Source organism: Martes martes, assembly GCF_963455335.1.
Source record: "Martes martes genome assembly, chromosome: 12".
Classification (NCBI taxonomy): Eukaryota; Metazoa; Chordata; class Mammalia; order Carnivora; family Mustelidae; genus Martes; species Martes martes.
In genome coordinates, this window is record NC_137900.1 from 31,264,027 (window position 1) to 31,290,831 (window position 26,805).

Sequence of the window (26,805 nt, forward strand, 5' to 3'; positions counted from 1 at the left end):
CGGTATCAAGTCAAACCACCCTTCTCCCTGACCCCAAGGCATCTCCTTTTGCCAGAAATTCCAATAAACAGAATGACTAGTTACAGAGACTGAAGCACAAAGTGGTCATTAAAGGCTGTGGGACCTCAAAGGTATCTTCTTTACACACAATTCTTTCTGACTGAAAGAATCCCTTCTGAATTATGGGAAGGGGAAGTATAGCATGTAACACATTCCTACTATACTTTCAGATTTAGAAGTAACCACAGGATACTGCACTGGTCAAAAGGGCCCCATTTGTTCACAGGCTCATATTCATTTCCCTTGCCTACTGTAACCCCTGCCCTAATAACCTTTTTTAAATCTAGATACTCCCTACCTCCATGTGAAGTGGTAAGATGTTGATTTGGGTACCTGTATCCCATAAAGCCATAAGTTTGAGCCCCTTTCCTCTCTCAAAGTTCCCCCAAATACTTGGGTGGGTGCCAATGGCCATGGGTCACCACTGGAGACAGGAAGCTTTCCCTTAAAACAGCTGATGTTGGGGTATATGGAGGTATGAGTGGCTTCATGACATTAAAGAAGCATTTACTTTACTTGCACAATGTGTGCTCACATTTCAGCCAAAAATCTTCCAATAATTTAAGTTCATCGAAAGCCCTGTAACAGGTGGAATCATCTATTTCATTACATTGAAAGGAGATTTTTAAAAAACTGAATTCTCTGATGATCTTTTAGGGATTCCTCACAACACCAACCCTTTAATAATATTAGTGTTGTACCCACTGACTGATGTAAGCTTGGCTTACATAGTAACTTTCTACCTCCCCAGCAGAGGGATGGCTAAATTATGTTCAAAAGGAAACAGACTTAAACATGTAAGAGCTCAATACAATCAAGCTTACTGCTGGATCACAAAATGCTCAAAAGGTAAAGAAGTGGATGAGAATTTTGTTCCACATATTTCAGGCACCCTGGCTGTTACTGTGTAAAAGCTGTGTCATGTTAAAGCATGATACTTTACAACTTCAAGGCTGTCCTGTGTCATCTCCACTTTATTCTGACAGCATCCTAGTAGTGTCAGTGAGGTCTTTTGTCACAAATGATTGTGGCATAAAACATGAGCATCCACAGTCCAAAGACCTACATGGAGGAAAGGGAGACCAAGAAATTTTCTGAGTTATCTAAAGGGCATGGCTTCTTTCAAAAGGGCTTTCCACAGTACCTTGAAAGAAATATCAGCCTATGTCTATTCTCTGATAGACTTTCAGGGTTGCTTTTTGGATAAAATTCTTCCTACATTCATATTTATATGTGTGGGTTTTCTGGAGTCAAATGGCTTGGTCTTCCAGACAGAAGAATTTTCCGTAGTTATTATTATCAATAGGGTTTTCCCTCTCCCTGAATTCTCTGGCAAACATTTAGAGTTGACTTCTTATACAATTTTCCAAGTTCATTACATTCATAAGATTCTTCCCCACTGTGAATTCTCTGATGTATTCTGAGGTTTGATTTCTGGCCAAAAGTTTTCCCACATTTGTTACACTGAAAAGGTTTCTCCCCTGTATGAACTCTCTGATGATCACTAAGGATTGCCTTCCGGACAAATTTTTTCCCACATTCATTACACTTAAATGGTTTCTCCCCAGTATGAATCCTCTGATGCACTCTAAGGGTTGATGTCCGGGCAAAAGTTTTCCCACACTCATTACATTTAAATGGTTTCTCTCCTGTGTGTGTTTTCTGATGTTGAATGAGATGGTCTTTTCGCCAGAAGGATTTTTCACATTCATTACATTGATATGTTTTCTCACCACCATGAGTTCTTTGATGTATCCTGAGGTTTGACTTCTGACCGAAAGTCTTCCCACATTCATTACACTGAAAGGATTTCTCCCCTGTGTGAATTCTATGATGATCTCTGAGGGTTGACTTTTGAACAAAAGTTTTCCCACATTCACTACATTTATAGGGTTTCTCTCCTGTATGAATTCTCTGATGTCCCCTGAGGGTTGACTTCTGGACAAATGTTTTCCCACATTCATTACACTTATAGGGTTTCTCTGCTGTGTGAATTCTCTGATGGGTACTGAGGTGTGACTTCTGGGAGAAAGTTTTTCCACATTCATTACATTCAAATGGTTTCTCTCCTGTGTGAGTTCTTTGATGCTGAATGAGATGTCCTTTTTGAAAGAAGGATTTACCACATTCATTACATTTATAGGGTTTTGTCTCAGAGTGAGTTCTCCGGCGTACTTTGTGGGCTGACACCTGGTAGGATTTCCTATTTTCATGACAGTCAAAGGATGTATCCCCAGTTTGTGTTCTGTCATTACATACCAATGGGTTCTCTTCCGTGACAATTCTCTGAAGTTGAGTGAGGTGTGACTTCCTGTTGAAATTATTTCCATTTGCAGTACATTCATTGTGTTTCACAGGCATGTTAAACTTACTGTATTCCTTGACAGCTGATTTCCCACAGAAGGATTTCCCACACTGGTTTAGAGGAGAGTGTTTCTCCCCAATCCCAGTTCTTTTATAGTCAAAGACAGTTGTTTTTTCACTTTTCCCCCTAAATTCATCATCTTTATAGGATTTTTCTCTTGTGTGAATACTCTTACATGTAACACAAGCAGCCTCATCATAGATGGCTTTTCCAGTTACATCATATTTAAAAGCTTGTTCCAAAGTTTGACACTTTTGATTCTCAGGAAGATTTTCCTTATAACTGAGAGCTTTTCCATTTTTATTATATTCATGAAACTCCTCTCCAGTATGAGTTCTCTCAAACTTAATTTTGAAAGACAAATTTTCACATACACTATAGCAATTTGGTTTTTTTGTTGGATAGGTTCTATTATTAACAATAAATTGGGAAATATTTTGCAAATTTACTCCCCATGAGTCATATTTACAGGATATTTTTGTTGAAACAGGAGCTATGTGCAGATTAAACTGTTTTCCCAAAACTTCCTCTTCCTTTATAGTCAATGATTTATTATCGATGAATATTATTTCCTGCAAGTGTTTATCTTGGATTTTCTTGTTCCTCTTCATCAGGTCATCATCTCTGTAATCTTCTAAAACAGAGATAAATTGAAGACACCTTATAAACCTTACATTTGTTATGGGTGGGAAATATATAGCCTATACATTGCATTTCATTTATTGGTTTTCCAAGATTAAATAATTTATGTGTGTGTGTGTATCCTTACCCTCCTTTAACCAACTGAGCCACCCAGTACCCCTCTCTCACCCTCCTTTAAAAAGCAATATTGATATAGTGAAAATGAGAGAGAAAACTGGTAATACATACATATCTGTATTTGGATTGTGATAAATTGCATTTTCCTATTGGGGTGGAGAAAGAATAGAAATTAGACTTTTATAGGAGTGGTTAATTTAGGGAACAGGAAAACCAGATAACGGGATGAACACAATGGGACTATATAAACTTAAGTACAGTAACAAAAGAATTAGGAGATAATGAACACTGATGGACTAGGCCCAACAGGGGAAGAGTTTGCTTTGAGGAAATATATTACAGTCCTACACACCTAGGCTATACCGATAGAATACTCAAGAGCCTACTATTTCCAATTTGCTATTCCTTATTTCCATTCAATTCTTCAACATCAAATCAAAATTGATAGTACAACCTTCCTCACGATTAAATGAAGAAGTTTATAGTTCAGGATCTAACCCATCTTATAGCCATAAGTCACAGAAATACAAACAAGTGTGAAACTGATAAAAGGAAATCTATTCTCGCAACTAAATTAGATTCACTGCTCAATTCCTGCTGTGGAACCTTTATTTTATCAAAATTGAATGGTTAAGTCAGAATGGCTAAAATTAACAAGTCAGGAAACAACAGGTGTTGGTGAAGATACAGAGAAAGGGAACCCTCCTACATTGTTGGTGGGAACGCAAGCTGGTGCAGCCACTCTGGAAAACAGTGCAGCCACTCTGGAAAACAGTATTTTTTCCTCAAAAAGTTGAAAATAGAGCTACCCTATAACTCAGCAACTGCACTACTGGGTATTTACCCCAAAGATACAAGTAGTGATCCAAAGGGGCACATGCACCCCAATGTTTATAGCAGCAATGTCCACAATAGCCAAACTATGGAAAGAAGCTAGATGTCCATCAACAGATGAATGGACAAAGAAGATGAGGTGTATATATATACAATGGAATACCATGCAGCCATCAAAAAACCTGAAATCTTGCCATTTGCTACAATGTGGATGGAACTAGAGGGTATTATGCTAAGTCAAATACGTCAATCAGAAAAAGACAATTATCATTATGATCTCACTGATATGAGGAATTTGAGAAATTATACAGAGGATCATACGGGAAGGGAGGGAAAAAATGAAACAAGATGAAACCAGAGGGAGATAAACCATAAAAAACTCTTAATCTCAGGAAATAAACTGAGGGTTGTTGGAGGGGAGGAAGGTGGGAGGGATGGAGTGGCTGGGTGATGGACACTGGGGAGGATATGTGCTATGGTGAGTGCTGTGAATTGTGTAAGACTGATGAATCACACACCTGTACCCCTGAAACAAATTAATACATTATATGTTAGTACAAAAAACTGAATGGTAAATGAACTTGATCACTTCATCCTAAACTTCCACATTTCAATTTGACATGAGGGGTATATGTATTTTATGTATGCATATATGTATGTAAGCTCTATGCCCAATGTGGGGCTTGAACTCATGACCTTGAGATCAAGAGTTGCATGCTCTACTGACTTAGCCAGCGAGGTGCCCCAAGGGGTGTGATTTTAAATGGGGGTATCACGGAAGGCCTTCCTGCAAAGATGGCACTCAAAAAAGGTCCAGATCATTTATGCATTCTAGATGGCTGTCCTTTGAAGGTTTTATGAGTTGTAAATATCATCCTCTGTCTTTGGCTCATCTCTTCACTCTCTTAAGTATGAAACATAATTTATATCTGCATAAAACTTATACATACCGTTTAACAGTACAGAGTAAACACTAGTATAATTAGAAACCACGTCAATCTGAAATCAATACTACGCTGTATGTTAACTAACATGAATTAAAAAAAAAAAAGAAACCATGTCAAGAAACAGAAAACAAAAATGGCTCTGCAAAAATCCCTACTTATCTCTGCCCAGTTACAACTCCTTCACGCTTAAGAATTCACTACTCTTTTAATATTTATATAATTGTTTCCTTGATTTTCTTTGTGTGGTTTTACCATCAACATATGAATTCCTAAAGATATAACTGAGTTTTGAATTTCTGACATTTAATAAATGCAACCAGACATGCATATTTATATTGTTTGGTTTCTTTTGCTTAAGATTATATAGTGAATTATCCCTTAAGGAATACAACTCTTTCTTCATTCTACTGCTGATGAGCCCAATTTTTAACACAAACAAACAGTAGTGCCATAAGTAAATATTGTTTTATACATCCTAGGGAATATAATCATTGCCTTTCTGTAGGGTCTATAGTTAGGAAAGGAATTCCTTAGTTACAAATTATGTAAAACTTTAACCTGATCTGATAACATTTTCCATCAGTAAGTAAGATCCTTTAATAGTTCACATCCTCATCAGGACTTCACCAAATTTGTTAATGTCACATATTACCATGTGTCTCTCATCTCACTTTGTATTTTACTTTGCATTCCATGAAAGCTAATGAGAGACCGAATACATTATCAAGGATTTAATGGCCATTTAAAAGTTCCTGTTCAGTCTTTTGCTTATTTTTCAATTGGGATATCACTTTTTCCTACGTTGACTTATGGAAGTTTTTACATTTTCACAATACTTATCCTTTCCAGGTTACTTGTACTATACATATATTCTGCTTCTTTATGGCTTGTCTTCTCATCCTTTTTAACAGTATATTTTATAAACAAAGTTCTCAATTTTAATGTAGTCAAGTTTATTAATCATTTTTTTTTGATTGGTGCTTTTTTTGCCTTTGAACCTAAAAGAAAAGTCTTGAAATACAAAGGTGTTTAACGCCAAACTGACCTTCTGGAGCCTTAAATACTCCAAGAGAATTCTGTCTGCTAGTGCTCAGGAACTCACCTCGGTGGCTCTGGTTTGAAAATTCTTCCTCTAAGAACCAAGGCTCCTCTCCTTGCTCCAACTTGAAGATTACTGCTGGTTTGAAAATGCAGTTCCCTGTAAACAGGGAACAATGGTGTATTTAGGATGGATGACGAGCTTTTTAGTTCTCAGAGTGTTAAAAGATATAGCTTCAGAAGCAGCACCCTGAAGACCTTGATTTGAACTTATTATGGCGAGTCATCAAAACACTTCTTTTATTCCCCAAAAGGGCTTAATTTTATACTCCAAATGAAATGTCTCAAAAACATTAAAATCTAAATAAAATATTCATGTGTATTGCTGCATAAAAAGGAAATGCCTTTTATTTGCTGTGATGAGGGTAAGTTACACTTATATGCTCACCCACTGAGACGAGGTTGTTGTAGTTCTCCAGCATCACATCTCTATACAGAGTTCTCTGAATAGGACCCATTTGCTGCCATTCCTCTTGGGTGAATTCCACAGTCACGTCCTTGAATGACACAGATACCTGCAACAGGACACTGCTGCTCAATCTGAAGGGTTCAGAATTAGTTGACAGAGAAAATATCCCTAAAAACAATTCTTATGCTCACTCTAAAGAGTTTAAAACAAATGAATACAAAGGATGCATATTCTTTTATTTTTATTTTTATTTTAATAAACATATAATGTATTTTTATCCCCAGGGGTACAGGTCTGTGAATCGCCAGGTTTACACATTGCACAGCACTCATCATAGCACATACCCTCCCCAATGTCCATATCCCCCACCACCCTCTCCGGTCCCCCCTCCCCCCAGCAACCCTCAGTCTGTTTTTTGAGATTGAGTCTTTTATGGTTTGTCTCCCTCCCAATCCCATCTTTTCATTTTTTCTTTTCCTAGCTCCCCCCAACCCCCCCACACTGCATCTCCACTTCCTCATATCAAAGAGATCTTATGATAGTTGTCTTTCTATGATTGACTTATTTCATTAAGCCAAAGGATGCATATTCTGAATCTAACTTTAACTTACATTTTGGAGGTATTCAATGAGTGAAAATATCTGTAATTTAATTTTTATATATTTGTGAGTTCTATCCACATGTTTTAAGTATACTAAACTTTGTTTAAATTTTTTTTAAGCAAAAATGATTAAATTTCCTACAATTTTTACTCAACACCCCAATACACTACCCTGGGCATATTCTAGGGTAGGGGTCAGCAAATTATTACCTGTGGCCAAATCTAGCTTGCCACCTTTTTCATAAATAAAGTTTTCCTGCAACATAACCACACACACCCAGTTATTCTGTATTGTTCATGGTAGCTTTTGTGCTATAACACCAGAGCCCAGTAATTCTATCAGAGACATTATAACTATCAAGAACTGAAAACATTAACTATCTGATCCATTATGGACAAAATTGGCCAACTTTTGGACTAACCAATCAATTAAAAAATAGAATAACAGCATAAAAACAACAAAGACAATACAATTAACAGAGAGGGATATATGCAAATTGAAAATAACAGGATAGAAAAAATATACATAATTATGAGCCAAAGAAAGTTGGTTATATTAACATAAAAACAATAAAGGTAAGAAAGTATGATAAAATATAATAACTATTTATGATCCTTTTAACAGAAAATATAAAAAGCATAAATTGGTATGCATTTGAAAACCTAGGTTCCGAATATAGTTAATTCTCTTTATTCACAGATTCTGTACCTGCAAATTCACCTCACTAAAATATACTTCTAACCTAAGTACTCATTATTTTGAAGTATTTATGGACACTCACAGAAAGGTAAAAGATTTGAGGGTCCAACACATTTTCCCAGCTGGAGCTAAACAAGATAATGCTTTGCCAAATGCTCTTTTTGCAGACTACTTAGCACATTCTTTCCATTTTTGTGGCTTTTTTCTTTTTTTTTTTTTTTAATATTTTTTTTATTTATTTATTTGACAGAGAGAGATCACAGTAGACAGAGAGGCAGGCAGAGAGAGAGAGAGGGAAGCAGGCTCCCTGCTGAGCAGAGAGCCCGATGCGGGACTCGATCCCAGGACCCTGGGATCATGACCTGAGCCGAAGGCAGCGGCTTAACCCACTGAGCCACCCAGGCGCCCTTGTGGCTTTTTTCTTGTGTTCCCCCACCTGTGTAATGCAGAAATGCTGTGTAGTGTTCCTGAGTACAAGAAGGTTGTTATATCCCTTAGGGAGACCAAGTGTGTTAGATAAACTTTGAGCATTAATTATGGTGCTGTTGGCCTTTAGTTCTTGTTCGTGAAATAATATATTAAATAAGGTATTTTTAAACGGAAACACACATAAAACAAGGTTGTATATTGAATGGTTGACTAAAATGTTTTGATTAGAAACTCAAAGGAACTTGCTCCCCTAGAAGCAATGATTCAGTACTTACTAATTTAGTGTTCATGGAGATTTTATAGAAAATAACCATGTGAAAAAAAATAACCATGTGAATAGTGAGAATCAACTATATATAATAAAAGTTGACAGAAAATAAGATAGATAGATCCATAATAATATTAGTCTTACAAAATTATAAGAAATTTTAACACAACTCTCAACTCACAGGGCAAGCAGACTGAAAACACCAATAGAAATTTATTTTATTTTATTTTTTTAAAGATTTTACTTATTTATTTGACAGACAGAGATCACAAGTAAGCAGAGAGGCAAGTAGAGAGAAGGGGGGAAGCAGGCCTCCTATCAAGCAGAGAGCCCGATGCAGGGCTCGATCCCAGGACCCTGGGATCATGACCTGAGCCGAAGGCAGAGGCTTTAACCCACTGAGCCACCCAGGTGCCCCACCAACAGAAATTCAGAAAGGGGTCAGCAATAACCAAGAGGGAAAATCTGGCCTGCTGCTTTTTTGTTTGTTTGTTTTGTTTCATAAGTAAGCTTTTATTGGAACACAGTCACGTTCACTTGCTTATGTATTACCTATGGCTGCTACAGCACTACAACTGTAGAGTTTAGTATTTTCAAAGAGACCACATCTCCCTGACATTTACAGATGAAGTTTGCTGACTACTGACATAGAAGGTTTAAATGACATCAATAACCAATTTGAGTAACTGAAACATATAGGATAACATAATCATAACATATTATTTTCTAGTCTATTTTGCATGTTAAAAATAAAGAGAGGGCACCTGGATGGCTCAGTGGGTTAAGCCTCTGCCTTCAGCTCAGGTCATGATCTCAGGGTCCTGGGATCAAGGCCCGCATTGGGCTCTCTGATCAGCAGGGAGCCTGCTTCCTCCCTCTCTCTCTGCCTGCCTCTCTGCCTACTTGTGACCTCTCTCTCTCTGTGTCAAATAAATAAATAAAATCTTTTAAAAAAAATAAAGAGAGTAAGTCTCACCAAATTAGAAAAGATTATAAACATACAGTGTGGCTTTGGATTTTAGCTTAGAGATGCAGAGAGCTGAAAAGAACAATACTAGCAAGAACAAAGGTAGGCAGATTGAAAATTAAGGTCTTTTCTTTTTTTTTAATCCATCAGAGAAATGAAATTGCTTAACAAATAAGCAATTTGAAATCAGGAAAAAGACAGTATCTCTAGGGACAATCAGGAACCATGTGTTTGCTTACTGGACCATATGCTACCAAAATTCATATAAGATGATAGAAAGATAAAGCTAGAAAAACTTCAACAACCTGCTAAAGGCCGAGGTGGTGTGTGTCACAGATATAGTATGATTTCTACCTTTTTGGGATATTTTCTCCAGGAACGTAGTCTGTTCACAGAGAGGACTGGGGGAGAATTTCAGGGAAGTCCTTTCCTACTCTATGTGATACTGGCTAGTGTAGGAGAAGAAAAGTCATTTCTTAAATCCACTTAGATCTTATTTAGGAAAAGGTCAATAAAACAAACAACTTGAGGCCATTGGTGGTGTCCCCTTGTAGTAAGGGGACAGCAGAAGCAGATACTACCAAAATGCTGCCCAGACCCATCAGCCTTATCTCTCCTCAGTAATAAAATATATAAATGGTAAGATGCAAGTTCTTAGTGAGGTTAAACTGGAAGATAAGCCCCAGGAAACTGTCATTATTTGGCCTGTCTGGTAGCTCTGTGGAACATCCCATTCATAAAACTGTCTTCATCTGACATAACTCAAAGCTTACCCATTGCAAATAGCATTTTCTCTGGGGGAATGAAATTTGTTAAGAAAGAAAAAACACCCATGGGATATTCTTTACCATCAGGGCTACCTCAGGCAGTTTGTAACAATTAAAGGAAACAACAGTCTAATTAAAAAGCTTGGAGCATGATAAATATAGAAGGGGCTTTGAAAAGCTCAGACATCTAGCTGGGAATCTAGAAGGTGGCACACATGCCCTGGGCTATGTGCATATTCAGGAAACATCTGAGAAAGTACTAAACTTGCTTCTCATTAACCTTGAGGCTCTGTGAAAGAAAAGTGGAAGTGAAAACAAGATAGTAAAATGCGAGGCTAACTGCTGAAGGCATTCACCAACCTATACAGAGAGCATCTTGGCAAAGATTGCAGCCTTACTGGTTACACATACTTAAGGAAATCACTGTCCAATTATTAGCTGACTATTTACCTAATGGAGCGGAGACTTCAGTAGCTACACATGACAAAGAATATACGTTGTACAGAATCCATTCAACAGAGTCACTAAACAAATGACAGCTGCGGTGGAGTGGTATTTGGATGATAAATTGACACCTTATATTTTAACTGTCAAGTTTGCAATGAAAATTTAAGACATACAAACAAGCGAAAAAGTATGGCTCATACATAGGAAAAACAAACAAACCCAAAACTATGTATGAAACGGTATAGAAACTATCTCTGAGGAAGTCCAGACATTGGACTTACTAAACAAAGACTTTTTTTTGAAGATTTTATTTATTTATTTGAGACCGAGAGCACAAGTGGAGAGGGGCAGAGGGAGAGAGAGAAGCAGACTCTCCACAGAGCAGGGAGCCTAATGCAGGGCTCCATCCCAGGACCCTGGGATCATGACCTGAGCTGAAGGCAGAGGCTTAACCAACTAAGCCACCCAGGCACCCCTAGACAAAGACTTTCAATAAACTGTTTTAAATATAACTGAAGAAAACCATATCTAAAGAACCAAAATAAAGTATGGGAATACATTCTCACTGAATAAAGAATATAAACAGACAAAAATAATACATATCTGATGAAAAAGCAAACTGAAATTCTGAAATTACAAACTTCAAAAATTTGAAATTTAAAATATGAAAGTACAATAATTAAAGTCAAAAGTTCCCTAGAGGTCTCAATAGCAGATCTGAACATGCAAGAGAATCAGCCAATTTTGAATACAGACCTAGTAAGATCATATAATCTGAAGATAGAAAGTAAAAACAGGGAAAATGAACAAACAACCTCAGTGACCTGTGGGACACAATCAAACATCCAAATATAGCAACATCCACAGGAGAGGAGTAGGAGGAATAGAGAGCAGAAGGAGCAGAAAAACAGAGTGAATCTTGACAGCAGCAAAAGGTAAGTGACTTATCATTTCTAAAGGCTCCCAAATAAAGCTAACAGTTGATTTGTCTTCAGGAACCAGGGAGATCAAAAAGCATATTTATGACATATTTAAAATGCTGAAAGGAAGACCTATCAATCAAGACTTCAACATTCAGCAACAGTGAAGAAATCATGATACTCCCAAATAAATAAGGGCTGGGAAAATCTTTCAAGAGTACACCTGCCATATAAAAAATATTAATAGAGAAGCCATTCAGGTTGTATTGAGAATACATTAGATGATAACTCAAATTCACAAGAATAAAACAACTATGTAGGCAAAAGTTACTATACAGGTGAATATACAAAAGGCACTATAAGTGTATTTTTTGTATTTATTTTTCTCCTATATGATTTCAAGGAAACTGTATTAAGCAGTAACTAGAAATCTCACACTATGTATAAAAATGTAATTTTGATAATAACAGCACACAGCAGAAGGGGATGGAACTAAGAGGAGGAAAGTTTTAGAATATTCTTGAAATTAAGTTGATAATTCATCTGAACAAGACCATCATAGTTAAGACATTAAAGGTAATCAATAAGGTAACCACTAATAGAAAAAAATGTAGTAAAGGCACAAGGTTAGGGTAACTAGGAAATATTAATTCAACAAAAAAGAAGTAATAGTGAAGTAGAAAAACAAAAAGGACTTACTACCTACTGAAAAGAAATGTCTAAATGGAAGGCATATATGCTACTTATCAGGAGCCACATTAAACGTTAGTGGCTAAAAACTTAAATTAAAAGGCAAAGACTGGCAGAATGGATTAAAAAATTAAAAACATTAGCCAACTGCATCCAGTCTGCTAGACACACTACATTTAAAGACACGATAGCTTGAAATTAAGACTGGTGAAAAATATATTATGTAAGCAGTTACCAACAAAGCCCTGCACTGCCTATAGTAGAACAGAAAATAGATTTTAAGACAAAAATAGGAGAGAAAAAGGTCCTTTTATAATGGTAAAAGTGCCAATACATGAAGATGATATAACAATGACAAACATATATACCTAAAATACAAATACATGAAGCAAAAACTGACAGAATTAAAAAGACAAACAATTCAATAATAACAGTTAGAGATTTCAAAGCCCCACTTTCAAAATGGATAGAACTACTAAATAGAAGACCAATATGGGAGACCAAGACAGATACAAAGATATCTATAAAAACACTCAGGCCAACACTTGCAACATACACATTCTTTAAGTACATATGGAACACTCTCCAGTATAGATTATACATTAGGCCACAAAACAAATCTCAATACATATTAAAGGTTAAAATTATATAAAGTATCTCCTATGACCAAAATAAAATGAAACAAGGAATCAATGAAAAGGAAAACTGGAAGTTTAAAAATATGTGAACATCAAACACCACACTCTAAAGAAACTCCTCAAAGATTAAAGAATACTAACAAGGGAATTACAAAATACTTTGAGACAAATGAAAGTGAAAACACAACATATACCAAAACTCATGAGATACAGCTAATGCAGTGCTTAGAGGGAAATTTATAGCTGCAACTCCTACATTTAAAAAGATCTCGAATTGAGGCACTTGCATGGCTCAGTGGGTTAAGCCTCTGCCTTCAGCTCAGGTCATGGTCTCAGGGTCCTGGGATCAGGGCTCTCTGCTCAGCAGGGAGCCTTCTTCCCCCCTCTCTCTGCCTGCCTCTCTGCCTACTTGTGATCTCTCTCTGTCAAATAAACAAATAAAATACTAAAAAAAAAATCTCAAATCCATAACCTAATTGTACACCTTAAGGAACTAGAAAAAACAAGTGTGAACTAAACCCAAAACTAGCAGAAGAAAAGAAATAATAAAGATTAGAGCAAACAAAAAACAACAAAATAAGGAACAGAAAAACAATAGGATCAACAAAACAAAGCTGGTTCTTTGAACAATCAAAAGAATTGATGAACCTTTAGGTAGACCAAGAAAAAACAACACTCAAATTTACTAAAATAAGAAATGAAGGTGAGGGCATTACTATTGACATTTCAGAAACAAAAAGGACTATCAGAGAGTACTGTAAACAACTGTACACCAACAAATTAGATAATCTAGAGGAAAAGGACAAATTCCTAGAAACATTCGGACTATTAAAGCAGACTCAAAAAGAAATAGAAAATCTGAACAGATCCCTAGAAGGAGACTGAATTAGTAATTAAAAACCTCCCAATAAAGAAAAGCTTAGGACCAGATGGCTACACTGACAAATTCTACCAAATGTTTAAGAAGAATTACTACAAATCCTTCTCTAACTCTTCCCGAAAAATAGAAAAGGGAACCCTTATTAACTTACTCTGAGTTACTCTGAAGTAAAGCCAAAGAAATCACAAGAGGACTAATGATCAATATCCTTTATGAATACAGATGCAAAACTCAACAAAATATTAGCAAACAGAATAGCAGTATATTAAAATGATTATACATCATGACCAAGTAGCATTTATCCCAGAAATGTGAAGGTGGCTCACCAAATGAAAATCAATCTACGAAACATACTACGGTAATAGAATGAAGGAAATAAACCATATGATCATCTTGGTGGATACAGAAAAAGCATCTGACAAAATCTAATACCCTTTCATGATAAAACAACAACACTCAACAAACTAGGAATAAAAGGGAACTTCCTGAACACAATAAAAAGCACTTATGGGGCACCTGGCTGACTCAGTCAGTAGAGCATGAGACTATCTGAGGACTGTGAGTTTAAGAACCCCATGCTGGGGGTAGAGTTTACTGGAAAAAAATAAGTGCTTATCATAAATTCATGGCTAATATCATACACAATGCTAAGAGGATGATTTCTTCCAAAAATAAAAAAAAAATGACAAGGATTCCTGCTATAACCAATTCTATTTATTACACTGGAAGTTCTAGCCCAAGCAAATAGGCAAGAAAAAGAAAGACATCAAAATTGGAGAGGAAAAACGTATTTTGTATATGTGTACATATGTCTTGAACATTAATAACAGCACTATTCACAACAGTTAAAAGACAGAAACAACACAAATGTCCATCAGCTGGTGAATGGATAAACACAATGTGGTATATCCTTACAATGAAACATTGAAAACACTATGCTAAGTGAAAGACAGTCACAAAGTCCACATATTATACGGTTTCATTTATTTGAAACATGCAGACTAGGCACATCTATAGTGACAAAGTTAGTGGTTGTTTCTGGCCTGGTGGGATATGCTGGGATTGGGGTGGGGGGGAGGGATGATAGCTAATTGGTATAGAGTTTTTTGGGGTTTTGTTTTTTTACGTGATAAAAATATTCAAAAATTGAGTGTGGTGATGACTGTACAACACTGAATTGTATACTTTAAATGTAAGAATTGTATGGCATGTGAATTATATCTTCATAAACTAAAAAAAGGACACTAAAAACAGGATTAATCAGATTTTCTTATATCTATTAAAGAAACTGAATTTATAATTAAAAACCAGCTATGAAGAAAATCCCAAGGCCAGGTTGCTTTATTGGTATATCTTCCCAAACATTTGAGGAAGATTTTCCAGAGAAGAGAAAATGAGGACTCACTTCCCAACACATTTCATGAGAGCATAATAGATGCCAAAACCTAACCAAGACATTACATGAAAGGAAAAGTTCAGGCCAATTATCTCTCCACTAATGCATATTTAAAAATACTAACTGAAATATTAACAAACTGAATCCAAAGACATTAAAAGATAGTATTTTATGGCCAGCTGGGACTTTTCTCAGGATTCCAAGATTAGTTAAACACTGATAAATCAGTCAATATAATTCATCCTTTTAACAGAATTAAGGAAGAAAATTATATTATTATCTCACTAGATGTAGAAAAAGCATTTCACAAAGTATAATATCTATGTATGATTAAAAGCTCTGAGGAAACCAAAAACAGAACTTCCTTATTTTATGAAACAGTGTGTATAAAAATCCTAGAGTTAAATCCAAACTCAATGATGAAATACAGAGTATTTTCTCCTTCAGGTGAGGTACAAAACAAGGATTTCTATTATCATCACTTGTATTCAACCTTGTACTAGAAAGACAAGAATAAGGCATAAAAACAAATTAAAGATATAAAGATTGGAAAGGAATAAGTAAAAATGTCTGTATTTGCAAAAGACATGATTGTGCATATTTAAAAAAATCTAAAAGAATCTACAGGGCATCTGGGTGGCATTTGACCCTTGGTTTTGGCTCAGGTTGTGATCACAACTGATGGTTGTGAGATGGAGCTTCGAGTCAGGCTCAGCATGGAGTCTGCTTGAGATTCTCTCTCTCTCCCTCTCCCACTCTGCCCCTCCTGCTCATTCTCTCTACCTCTAAAATAATTAAGTAAGTAAATAAATAAATAAATCTTTTTTAAAAATAAAAAACCAAAAACCGAAAATAATCTATAAATAAATTACCAGAATAAGTGAATTTAACAAAATGGCTTGATATAAGATCAGTATTAAAAATCCACTGTATTTTAATAAAACAACAATAAATTAGAAAATGAAATGTAAAAAAAAAAAAAGAAAAGAAAATGAAATGTAAAAAACAGTATTATTTATAACAGTATCAAAATAGGGGGGCCTGGGTGGCTCAGTTGGTTGAGCATCCAGCTCTTGATTTAGGCTCAGGTCATGATCTCAGGGTTGTGAGATTGAGCCCCATGTCAGGCTCCATGTTCAGCACAGAGTCTGCTTGTGATTCTCTCTCCTTTCCTTCTTCCCCTCCCCCAGCTCATGCATGTATGTGTGTGTGTGTGTGTGTGTGTGTGTGTGTGTGTGTGTATGTGCATGCGCACTCTCTCTCACTCAATAAATAAAATCTTAAAAAATACTAAAACAAAATAAATCAAATACACAGGAATAAATCTAACGAAACTTGTCAAAGACTTCACCTCTACTCTGAAAAACTACCCAGCCAGATTTTCTGTGGAAACTGATGGAATTTCTATGAAAATACAAAGGATTTAAATTAGTCAAATTTTTTTAAGAAGTAAAACTTTAAGACCTTTACTCTTTCATATTTCATGACTTACTGTAATGCAATAGTAATTAGGACAGTGAAGTACTAGGAAAAAGACAAATAACTGGATCAAAGGAAGAGAATACAGTCTAAATATAGACCTACATTTATATATGGTCACTTGATTAAAAACAGAGGCCTGGCTGCAATTTAGTGGACACAGGATGGTCTTTTCAACAAACAGTGCTAGTGCAACTTGATATCCACACGGAAATAAGAACCTCGACAACTATCTTATACCACACACAAAAACATTTCCAGGTGGATCAAGCTCAAATAATCAAGCATCTGCTAAGAACTAGGAGAATATCTGTGTGATCTTGGAGAATGAAAAATCTTTCAAAGAAGCATACAAAGAACTGTCATTACAGAAGACGCTGATATTGACCTTTATTACATTTAAGAACCTGGTTTATCAAAAGACATTACTTTAAAAAAAAAGTCAAGCCAAAGAATCCAAAAACAGTTGGCAACATTCACATCTGACAAATGACTTGTATGGATAATATAGAAAAAACTGACTAATCAATAATATAAAAGCAAGGTATCTAGAAAAGACAGAGAACTGAGCAGGTACTTTACATAAAAGAACATCTACATGGCCAAAACACAAATAATGGTACTGAAATTAGTATTTATTACAGAAAGCAGACTATTAATTTCAAAGAGAGACCATTCTCTGACAGTAAAGTCCAACTGTAGCAAGTGTTGGTGAGAGTTTAGTACAGCCAGAACACTAGTAGTATAAATTGGTTCAAGCACTTTAGCAAGCTAATTGTTGTATATATTAAAGCTGAACATGTTTATTCTATGAATCAGCCATTCTACTTCTAGGTATAACCAAGAGAAATGAAGATATACCAAGAGACACAAAGGAATGTTCATAGCAGCTTTATTCATAGCAGTCCCCAAATGGGAAAATACAAGTGAAAAACTCACCAACATGAGAACAAATAAATAAATCATCATACAGTCATATAATGAAATACTGCTCAGCAATAAAAAAGGAAGTAGTGAAACACAGCAAGACTGATGATCTCAACAATGTTATGTACAGAGAAACAAGCTGGACCTCCCCTTCCTCTGAAAAAGAGTACAGATTATATGATTCCATTTATATGATGTTCAAAAATGAAGTTATTCTTTTTTTTTTTTTTCCTGACATGTGATGTTAGAATAGTAGTTGTCTCTGCAGGGCAGAGCAGTAGTTATTATCTGGAAATTGGAAGGAGGAAAACTTCAAGGGTGACAAAAATGTTCTTCATCTTAATCTGAGTGGTAAATTACATCTGTAATATGTGCACATATGTAAAAATCCACCCAGTTCATATTTAAGAATGCACTTCACTAGTATTAAAACTGTACCTCAGTTAAAGAAATAAATAAAAAGAAAAAAAAATAAAGAGTGCATACAAGAGAAAAACTAGCAAAATTTTATAGTTAATAATTTAGGAAGGTAAGAAATATCTATTACATTACCCCTTTGTATCTTTCCGTAACTTAAAAATTTCCCAAAATGTCATGGGTAAAAATGAAGAGAACCTGGTCTGGCAGACAAACTCTATCCAAAGACAAATGATGAAACAGGGAAATACAGGTCACACGTCAGAAAAATGATTAACTCTTTAATAATTAAAAAGCTATTAAAATTAGCAAAAAGGAGGAAGGTTGATTACACAAACACACACAAACAGATGACTTAGAACTATACTAGATTGTGCACAGTCTCAGCTCTCATACATTTCTGGAACAGGGATCATCATCGTTCTGCCCTCATGCCAAAAAAAACCTCCAGAGTCATCTTGACTCTTACTTTACCCCTTTCACATTTTTCACATTCTGTTCATACTTCCAGATTAAAAACGAAACTGCTTTTATTCCATGAATTTCTTCCCCATGTTCTATGTCAGAACTCAGATGAAACCAAACCCGTAACGATGGCATCCAAGGACTTCTAGTGTTACACAGTTTTTGCTTTATGCAAAATGCATACATTGAGGTTATTAGGGTGGGCGCTAACCCAATTTGATTAGTGTCCTTTTAAGAAGAAATCTGGACACAGGTATGTACAGAGGGAAGATGGTGTGAAGACACAGGGGTAAAGCCCTTCATAAGCAAAGAAAAGAGGCCTGGAACAGATTCTTCCCTCACAGCCCTCAGAAGGAACCAACCCTGTCCATTCCCTGATTTTGGACTTTGAGCCTTCATACTGTGAGGAAATAAATTGTTGTGCAAGTCACCCAGTCTGTGGTACTTTATTATGGCAGGTCTAGCAAACTAATATACCTAGTCTGGTTCCAACATTTATCTTATCTCTCTTATTATCCCCTAAGAGGAATTCCAAAGTGCAATATGCAAAGATTCTTACTGGACCTTGGATGCTTTGTTTAGGAATCCATGCTGTTTCCTCAAAATGCAGTAACCTCCCTCTACTCTGCACCAGTTAAAATCCCACCCATTCTTCAGGACTGACACAATCCTTCCCAACTATCCACCTTTGACCAACTAGGCCTACAACATCAATCTGTCCCTTCTGTGATGAATTACAAACCCTGATACTGATTCAACTCAAACGATCAATTAATCAGCTAATTCCCTTAATCATAACTTGTTTCCAGCGTATGAAGAAGAAATCTCCGCATTATTCCCAGCACCTCCTATGTATTATCTAAGTCTCTAAGGGGACTGTACTTGCCCACAAGAAGTTCAGTCCTTCTTACAAGCATACAAACAGTATGGAGATGACTCAGTCTTAAAGAGGAGGAGGCTAACTGACATTTTAGAAACAGCACAAGACAGGGGTGTCAGGAAAACATCCTCTTGGAGAGTCCTTCATTCAGAAGAACAGGACATTTTGTCATGCACAGAACAAGTATGCACAGGTTTCTAGGACAAAAGATAGTAACCACTTGGGCTCTACCTTGTGAGAGATGAGGTGTTTTTCTGATAATAGAAACCCCAATTCCGTCAGTGGCCCAGTTCCATATAGAGAGGGAATAATCTTTTATTTAAAAAGTTTAATGAGCAATCTCAACTACAGAAGCTGACGGCTTACAATGGAGCCTATGAAAATGAACCTATGGCAGTTCCTGACCCTGAAGATAATGGTCTAACTGGACAGACAAATATATTATCAGGAGACTTCTAGTAATGTATGAAGTAAAGTTGGGGCTGTACAGATTCAGAAAAGGGAAATTAGCCCAGTGGGAGACAAGGGGAAAGAAAAGAGTATTGTTTTCTACATGAGGCAACCAAAGCTAACTCGTGACACATAAAAGCAAAAAGCCAGGAGCGCCTGGGTGGCTCAGTCGTTAAGCGTCTGCCTTCAGGCTCAGGTTATGATCCCAGGGTTCTGGATGGCACCCGCATTCACCTCCCTGCTCAGCGGGAAGCCTGCTTCTCCCTCTCCCACTCACCCTGCTTGTGCTCCCTCTCTCACTGTGTCTCTCTCTGTTCAATAAATACATAAAATCTTAAAAAAAAAAAAAAAGTAAAGAGCCAGACCTCACATCCATTAGAATGGTCACTATCAGAAAACAGCAAGTGTTGACGAGGATGTGGAGTGACCAGAATCCCTGTACACTGCTGGTGGGAATGGAAAATGGTGCAGCTACTGTGGAATGGAATAGTGGCTCCTCAAAAAATTAAACGTAGAATTACCACATGATTTAGCAATTCCATTTCTGGGTATAAAGATCCATTAGACTAGTAGTATCTTGAAGAGGTGTTTGTATTCCTATGTTCACAGCAGCATTACTTGCAATAACCAAAAGGTGAAAGGAACCAAAATGTCTATCACTTGATGAAGAGATAAAAAAAATGTGGTATATATACACAATGCCTTATTTACTATTCAGCCTTACAAAGGAAGGAAATTCCGATACATGCTACAACATGCATGAACTTTGAGGACTTTATGTTAAATGAAATAAGCCAGTCACAAAAAGACAAATACTACATGGTTCCACATATATGAATAGGAAAATTAATAGACAGCAAGTAAAATTTGCCAGATACTGAATGGTAGGAGGCATGAAGAATGGTTGTTTCATGGGTATAGAGCTCTAGTTCTGTAAGATGACGAGTTCTGGAGATTGGCTGCACAGCAATATGAATGTACTTAACATTACTGAACTGTACAGTTAAAAAAATGGCTAAGATGATAAACTTTATGTTACCTGGATTTTACCACAATTAAAAATAAATGAAAACAAAGAAAAAGAAAGTAAAGAGCTACCTGTATTAGTTGTACAGGCTGCCATAACAAAATACCATAGACTGGGTGGCTTAAATGGTAGACATTTTTTTCCTCATAGTTCTAGAAGCCAAGATCAGAATAACAGCATGGGTGGGTTCTGGTGACATTCTCTTCCTGGCTTATAGATGGCCACTTCTTGCTGTGTCCTCACATGGCCTTTGCCTAGTGCCCGTGTATGGAGAGACAGAGAAACTGATTTCTGTCTCTCTCTCTCTTCCTTTTTTTAAAAGACCCTTAACCCTATTAGATTAGTATCCCACCTTTATGACTTCACTTAACTTTATTCCCTCTTAAACATTTTATTTCTAAATAGTCACACTGGGGATGAGGGATTCAACATATGAATTTGAGAGTGGGGACATAATTCAATTCATAGTATCAGGTGAATAGAATGAGGATGTGGTTCTAAAGGTCAATTAGGAGAAGACAATGAGAAGATGATATGATGTAGTGAGGAATAGGAGGATATTTTTAAAAAACTAAATGAGGTTTGGTTTTGCTGTACAATAAAGTTACATAGTAAATTTTTTAATGTCATATTCCCCACTGGACTGTGACCACTATTTGTATAGAAAAACATCTGTATTGTTCAGACTTTAAGTTTTTTTAAGTTAAGTGCATGTCACTTACTTGGAACATCTTGGCTGCTCAATAAACAGTTGTCAAAAAACTCAGAGCACCAATAAAGTTAAAAATAAAAGAAGTAGGAAGGGGTAATGTCTCCAAAGCCTGAATGTTATTCTGAGGAACTGGGAATTTTATTGTGTGGGATGAGGAACCACTGAGATGTTATACATGTTCGAGATATTACTTCCCTAGGATTTAGATGAACTACCCATGTGGAAGATGTGCTTGAGTAGGTGAAGAGAGAAGTGGGCAGGCTGGTAAAGAAGCTATTCCAACAGCTCAGGTGCAAGACCATGAGATAGCAGTAGGAGGAATAAAGTAGAGGAATGCATTTAAAGTGCATTAGGTTTGACCATATAAAATGGCTGTTATCTTTGACAAATAAGTAGCAAGACATGACTGCACACCAGATGTGGCAGGAGTTGAGAGAGTGAGAATAAGGAGACAGGGATGTATTGCACTTTTGTGGCTTGGGTGTCTAGCTGACTGGGACATTATCATATAACAGGGAAAGATGAGGGAAATTAGTTTGGGAAGGACCGTAAATGGGGCTGTAAATGTTAACTTTTACTTTGAAACAGTTGAGCTGGCGGTACCTTGTAGATACCTATACAGAGATGCTGAGTCAACTATGTCCAACATGGCAGTCACTAGCCACGTGCAACTATTTAAAACTTAAATTAAAAATTCGGTCCTCAGTCACACTACCTGCATTTCAAGTTCTCAACAGGCATATGTGGGTAGTGACCATCATTTGGGATAACGCAGATACAGATTGCTTCCCTCATCATAAAATGTGCTATTGGTGGGGCACCTGGGTGGTTCAGTTGGCTAAGTGTCCAACTCTTGATTTTGGCTCAGGTCATGATCTTGGGGCTGTGAGATGAAGCCCCACATAGGGCTCCACACTCAGCTGGGAGTCTGCTTGGGATTCTCTCTCCCTCTCACTCTACCTCTCCCCCTGCTCATGTGCTCTCTCTTTCAAAAAATACATAAAATAAAATTAACAAAAATTTTAAAAAGTGCTACTGGTCACAGTGGGCTGCAGAGCCACATTTGTGCAAACTGGGAAAAACATCATTGTTGAAACCAGAGTGGGGATGAAATGAGTCAAGAAGACCACTAGAAAAATAGTAAACAGGAAGGGAAACTTGTGATGAGACATGTGAAAGGGCAAAAGAGAGATGATTCCATGAAATAAACAGGAAGGATGGCAGCAGAGGCCATCACAGACACTAAGACAGGCAACCTTCCAGATGGACAGAGTGGGCGCAGAGTCAGGCACTGCAGACAGATCTGTGAGGTAAGGACGAGGCAAGACTCACTGGATTTGACTGAAGTTAGGTCACTGGTGATGCAGTTCACAGGCATATGAGTAGAGACACCAAGGCCTCAAGCAGTAGACAGAAATGTGAATGTAAAGTGTTGGCAGCATTTGCTACCGAACAGAACTTTAAGCTCTTTGTTGAACTTGTTCAAGACACGTATTTGAAAGAAATATTCACATAGAGCTATTTTCAGGACATGAATGTACCAGCTACTCATGCTGACCTCTAGTTAGTTTAAGTATTATCTCTGGAACTAGAAGAATAGTCAGGAAAAGGTCTACTTCTTCTGTTTTATTTGGATGGACAACTGTACAAAAGCCCTGCTTTGGCAATGTGCCCTTACTTCCACTAGGGGAAAAGTGGGAACAACATTCTACAATTATTTCTGGGTTGTTATTGGAAAGATCTGCACTATCACCTACCTGAAGACGAACAAAGACATTTTCCATGAGGAAGGTTTAAGATTCTCATCAACACAAATCTTGAAACAAATATCTGACTCTCTGCCATGGCTATCAGAAAGAAATCTGCACTACACTTTGGAAAATCTGTAACTTTCTAGGACTGCCATCTATCCACATGTCAACTCTGCTGTACTATTCATCTGCTTTTCTCTACCTTCCTTGAATAGTTCTGATCCATTTCCATTTCTACATTTCTATGTTAATTAACTACCTATAAAATCCATTATAAAAAAGTGTATATAAATAACTCACCTGAGATGTGTTCATTTTCTGCTGTTGTTGGGAGAGTACAGAGAACTGTGATGGGTAAGCTGGGGATAAGGAAAGAGGAATGGAATTATGAGAGGTTTGGTGAGCTTTTGCCAGTTTCCTAAAAAATCTCACCACACCCACTGGGGTAAAGGCCTCCCTATGGAAAAATGTTCTGTTGACCCTTGAGAAGGGGCAGGAAGCACCACACAGAGACAGCACTCCCAGAATATGTAATACATCTCTGATATGATCATGTGATTGTAGCCCTGTTGTTTTTCACTGGTGACTGTAAATTATTTCTTATTCATTTAAAAAATGTATATCTCCCTGACTAATCAACAAAAAAATTAAAACAGAGGGTAATATTAATATCCTATTATTTATACTTTGAGTTAGAAAATCAACAGAAAACTCTGGGGAAAAAAAGATGCTTAGTGCCAAAGTATTTTAAAATCATTTTGTTCTTTTGGTAAGACTTTTGATGAGACACTTCTAGTGACTTATGTGTGACAGAATGAACTGCACTGTGCTTTGCTCCTCGTTCTGTCCTGGGTGACCAGGGGACACACATCTCAGTCTCCTTTTTTTTTTTTTTTTAATTTCAAAAGAGTAAAAGATAGACATCCCCTCGCATACTGTCATTTTATAATTCTTTATGTTCAGGATAAAGGAAGCCTCAGCATATCTCCAGATGCCACTTGTGATGGACACACGAGTGGCTTAGAATCTGGAAAGAGGGAAAAATGAAGAAAATGGGGGGCTCTTTAAGAAGGACTGAGACTGAATTTCCTTGGCTCTGGCTGTGGCTTTTCCTGTAATGGCCTGATAGTCATGCATCTCTTTCAACCCCAGCTCACCACCTTCTGCAAGCTGGTCCAGTTTCCACTGTCACATAGTCTGTGATAGCTTCTGTATGTGGTAACATCACCAAGTCTGGCTCTTTCTGGACAAGGAAATTAGAACTGTTTCTGGTAGAGCAAATTAGGACCCACTCCTTTCTAGGTTCTTCTGTATGTTCTGAAGCTCTGGTGAGGGTGGTTCCTGTCAGATGAGCTCTTCTTCCAGGTGGGACTCCTGTCCCCAGAGCTCCTCTCCTGTCTGCCACACAAGAGTTACTTTGTTCCAGACGTGGAGACTTAGGCCTAGGAAACAAATTCCTCTTAGTTGAAACTTTCACCGAGAGCAAAGTTTCTCAACTTCAGCAGTGCTGACATTTTGGGCTGCATAATTCTTTATCACGTGGGGGCTGTGCACTGTAGGATGTCTAGTAGCATTTCTGGCCTCTACCCACCAGACACTAGTAGCACTCCTCCTCGGTTGCGACAACCCAAATCATCTCCAGCCATTTCCAAAAGTTCCTCCCTCCCTCCCTCCTTCCCTCTCTTCCTCTTTCTTTTCCTTTCTTTTCTCTCTTTCTCTCCTTCCTTCCTTTTCTTTCCTTCCTTCCCTCCCTCCCTCCTTCCTTCTCTTCCTCTTTCTTTTCCTTTCTTTTCTCTTTCTCTCCTTCCTTCCTTTTCTTTCCTTTCTTTCCTTCCTTCCCTCCCTCCTTTCTTTCTTCCTTCCTTCTTTTTGCTTTCTTTCTATTTTTAAAATTATATGGTTGATACTAAGGAAAGAGCCCAGATGTCCATCAACAGATGAATTGATAAAGAAAATGTAGTGTGTACACACACACACACACACACACAATGCTGGACTCAAGTCATCAAAAAGAATGAAATCTTGCCATCTGCAACGACATGGATGGAACTAGAGAGTATTATAGTTAAGAGAAATAAGTCAGAGAAAGACAATTATCACATGATTTCACTCATATGTAGAATTTAAGAAACGAAACAGGATCATAGGGGAAGGGAGGTAAACATAAGAGAAAAATAGAGAGGGAGACAAACCATAAGAGACTCTTAACTATAGGAAAACAAACTGAGTATTGCTAGAGGGGAGGTGGATGGGGGATGGGGTAACTTGGTGGTGTACATTAAGGGTGCACATGATGCAATGAGCACTGGGTGTGATATGCAATTGAGGCATCACTAAACTCTATCTCTAAAACAATACGCTATATGTTAATTAATTGAATTAAAATAAAATTAAAAAAATAAAATTACATGGTTATACCTGTAAGTAGGGTGGCTATAAAGATTACGTTAAATACTAAATAAAAAAGAACAAAGTGTCTTCCAAATAGGATGGAAGCCAATACTACATGTTGGCTTATACCTTGTACCTATTAGAGCTTACCCACTAGCACCTGGCTAAATGCCTTGTAGACGATGACTTATCTCTATCTGAACAACGCCACAAAGCAATTTTTACTAATATTCTTATTTTCAGATGAGAACCTGACTTATGCCCAAGTGACAGAGGAGGAAATTACCCGATCTTTCTGGCTTAAATTTAGGGTCAAGACCAGGGCGCGCTGTATGCCAGTTTGACGGTCTATATCCAATACCCTTAAAGCACATACCCTCCCGCCGCCAGCAAGGGATCTTCCCAGGGCCGGCTGCAGCAAGCTCCCGCTCTCCAGTCCACAAGTAACATCTTCCTGGAGCACTCGCCCCATCTGGGCCCCCGGAGCCCGCGGGGCTGGGGCCCACCCCCAACCGTCTTTGCCAGGTCTAAGTTCTCGTCTGGCTCCGGCATAAGCGGCGGGGAGTTCCCGAGACGTTCGAGCCGGTTCCTCGGCCACAAGCCCAACCCGCCCCCGCCGGGCGCGCGGAGGCCCAGGAACCCACACCCGGCTCCTCTCACCTGAGGGCAAACCTGCCGCACCCTCAAGGCCTGAGAGGGCGGAAGCAGGGAAGTGGGGTTGACTGCACATGCGCATAGGAAAGCCCAGGATATCCGTTCCTAGAATGCAGCTCGGTGAGCGGTGGCATTCGGGACTACATTTCCCATAGAAACGCCGCGACTCCTCGCGGATTTCGAGTGTGTCGGAGCCGGCTTGGCGACGGGGCCGTAAAGAGGGAGTAATAAGATGAACAGCCTGTATTAATAGCTGGAGCCCAGGTCCTACCAAACCCCAGAGGTTATGGGTTAAACTTTGGCGTAAGGTGAAATACAGTATGTGGTCATGGATCAGCTCCTGGTAGGAGAAAACAAGAAGACATTTGGGAACTGGGGAAATTTGTGTATGGATTGGATATTAGAAATATTAAGGGAAGTTATTAGTTTTGTTAGTTGTGATAATAACATTGGGGTTATGCAGGGAAGTTTACTTTT

The 26,805-nt window shown here is 37.6% G+C and overlaps 1 protein-coding gene across 2 annotated transcripts; it reads right to left on the reverse strand.

Annotated features, from left to right (window-relative positions):
- Positions 1-1,021: 1,021 nt before the first annotated feature.
- ZNF510 (zinc finger protein 510) lies at positions 1,022-26,385 on the reverse strand. Of its 2 annotated transcripts, none has more exons than XM_080819721.1 (6): positions 26,335-26,385; positions 24,444-24,725; positions 23,584-23,642; positions 6,452-6,578; positions 6,068-6,163; positions 1,022-3,059 (listed from the first exon to the last, which is right to left on the reverse strand). In XM_080819721.1, exons 3-6 carry the CDS (start codon positions 23,596-23,598, stop codon positions 1,360-1,362), a joined length of 1,938 nt encoding a protein of 645 aa, XP_080675847.1. In that variant the 5' UTR covers positions 23,599-23,642; positions 24,444-24,725; positions 26,335-26,385; the 3' UTR covers positions 1,022-1,359. The 2 variants fall into 2 exon arrangements, with proteins under 2 accessions (XP_080675847.1, XP_080675848.1); XM_080819722.1 differs by having other exon boundaries at positions 24,441-24,725; positions 26,335-26,366.
- Positions 26,386-26,805: the final 420 nt, after the last annotated feature.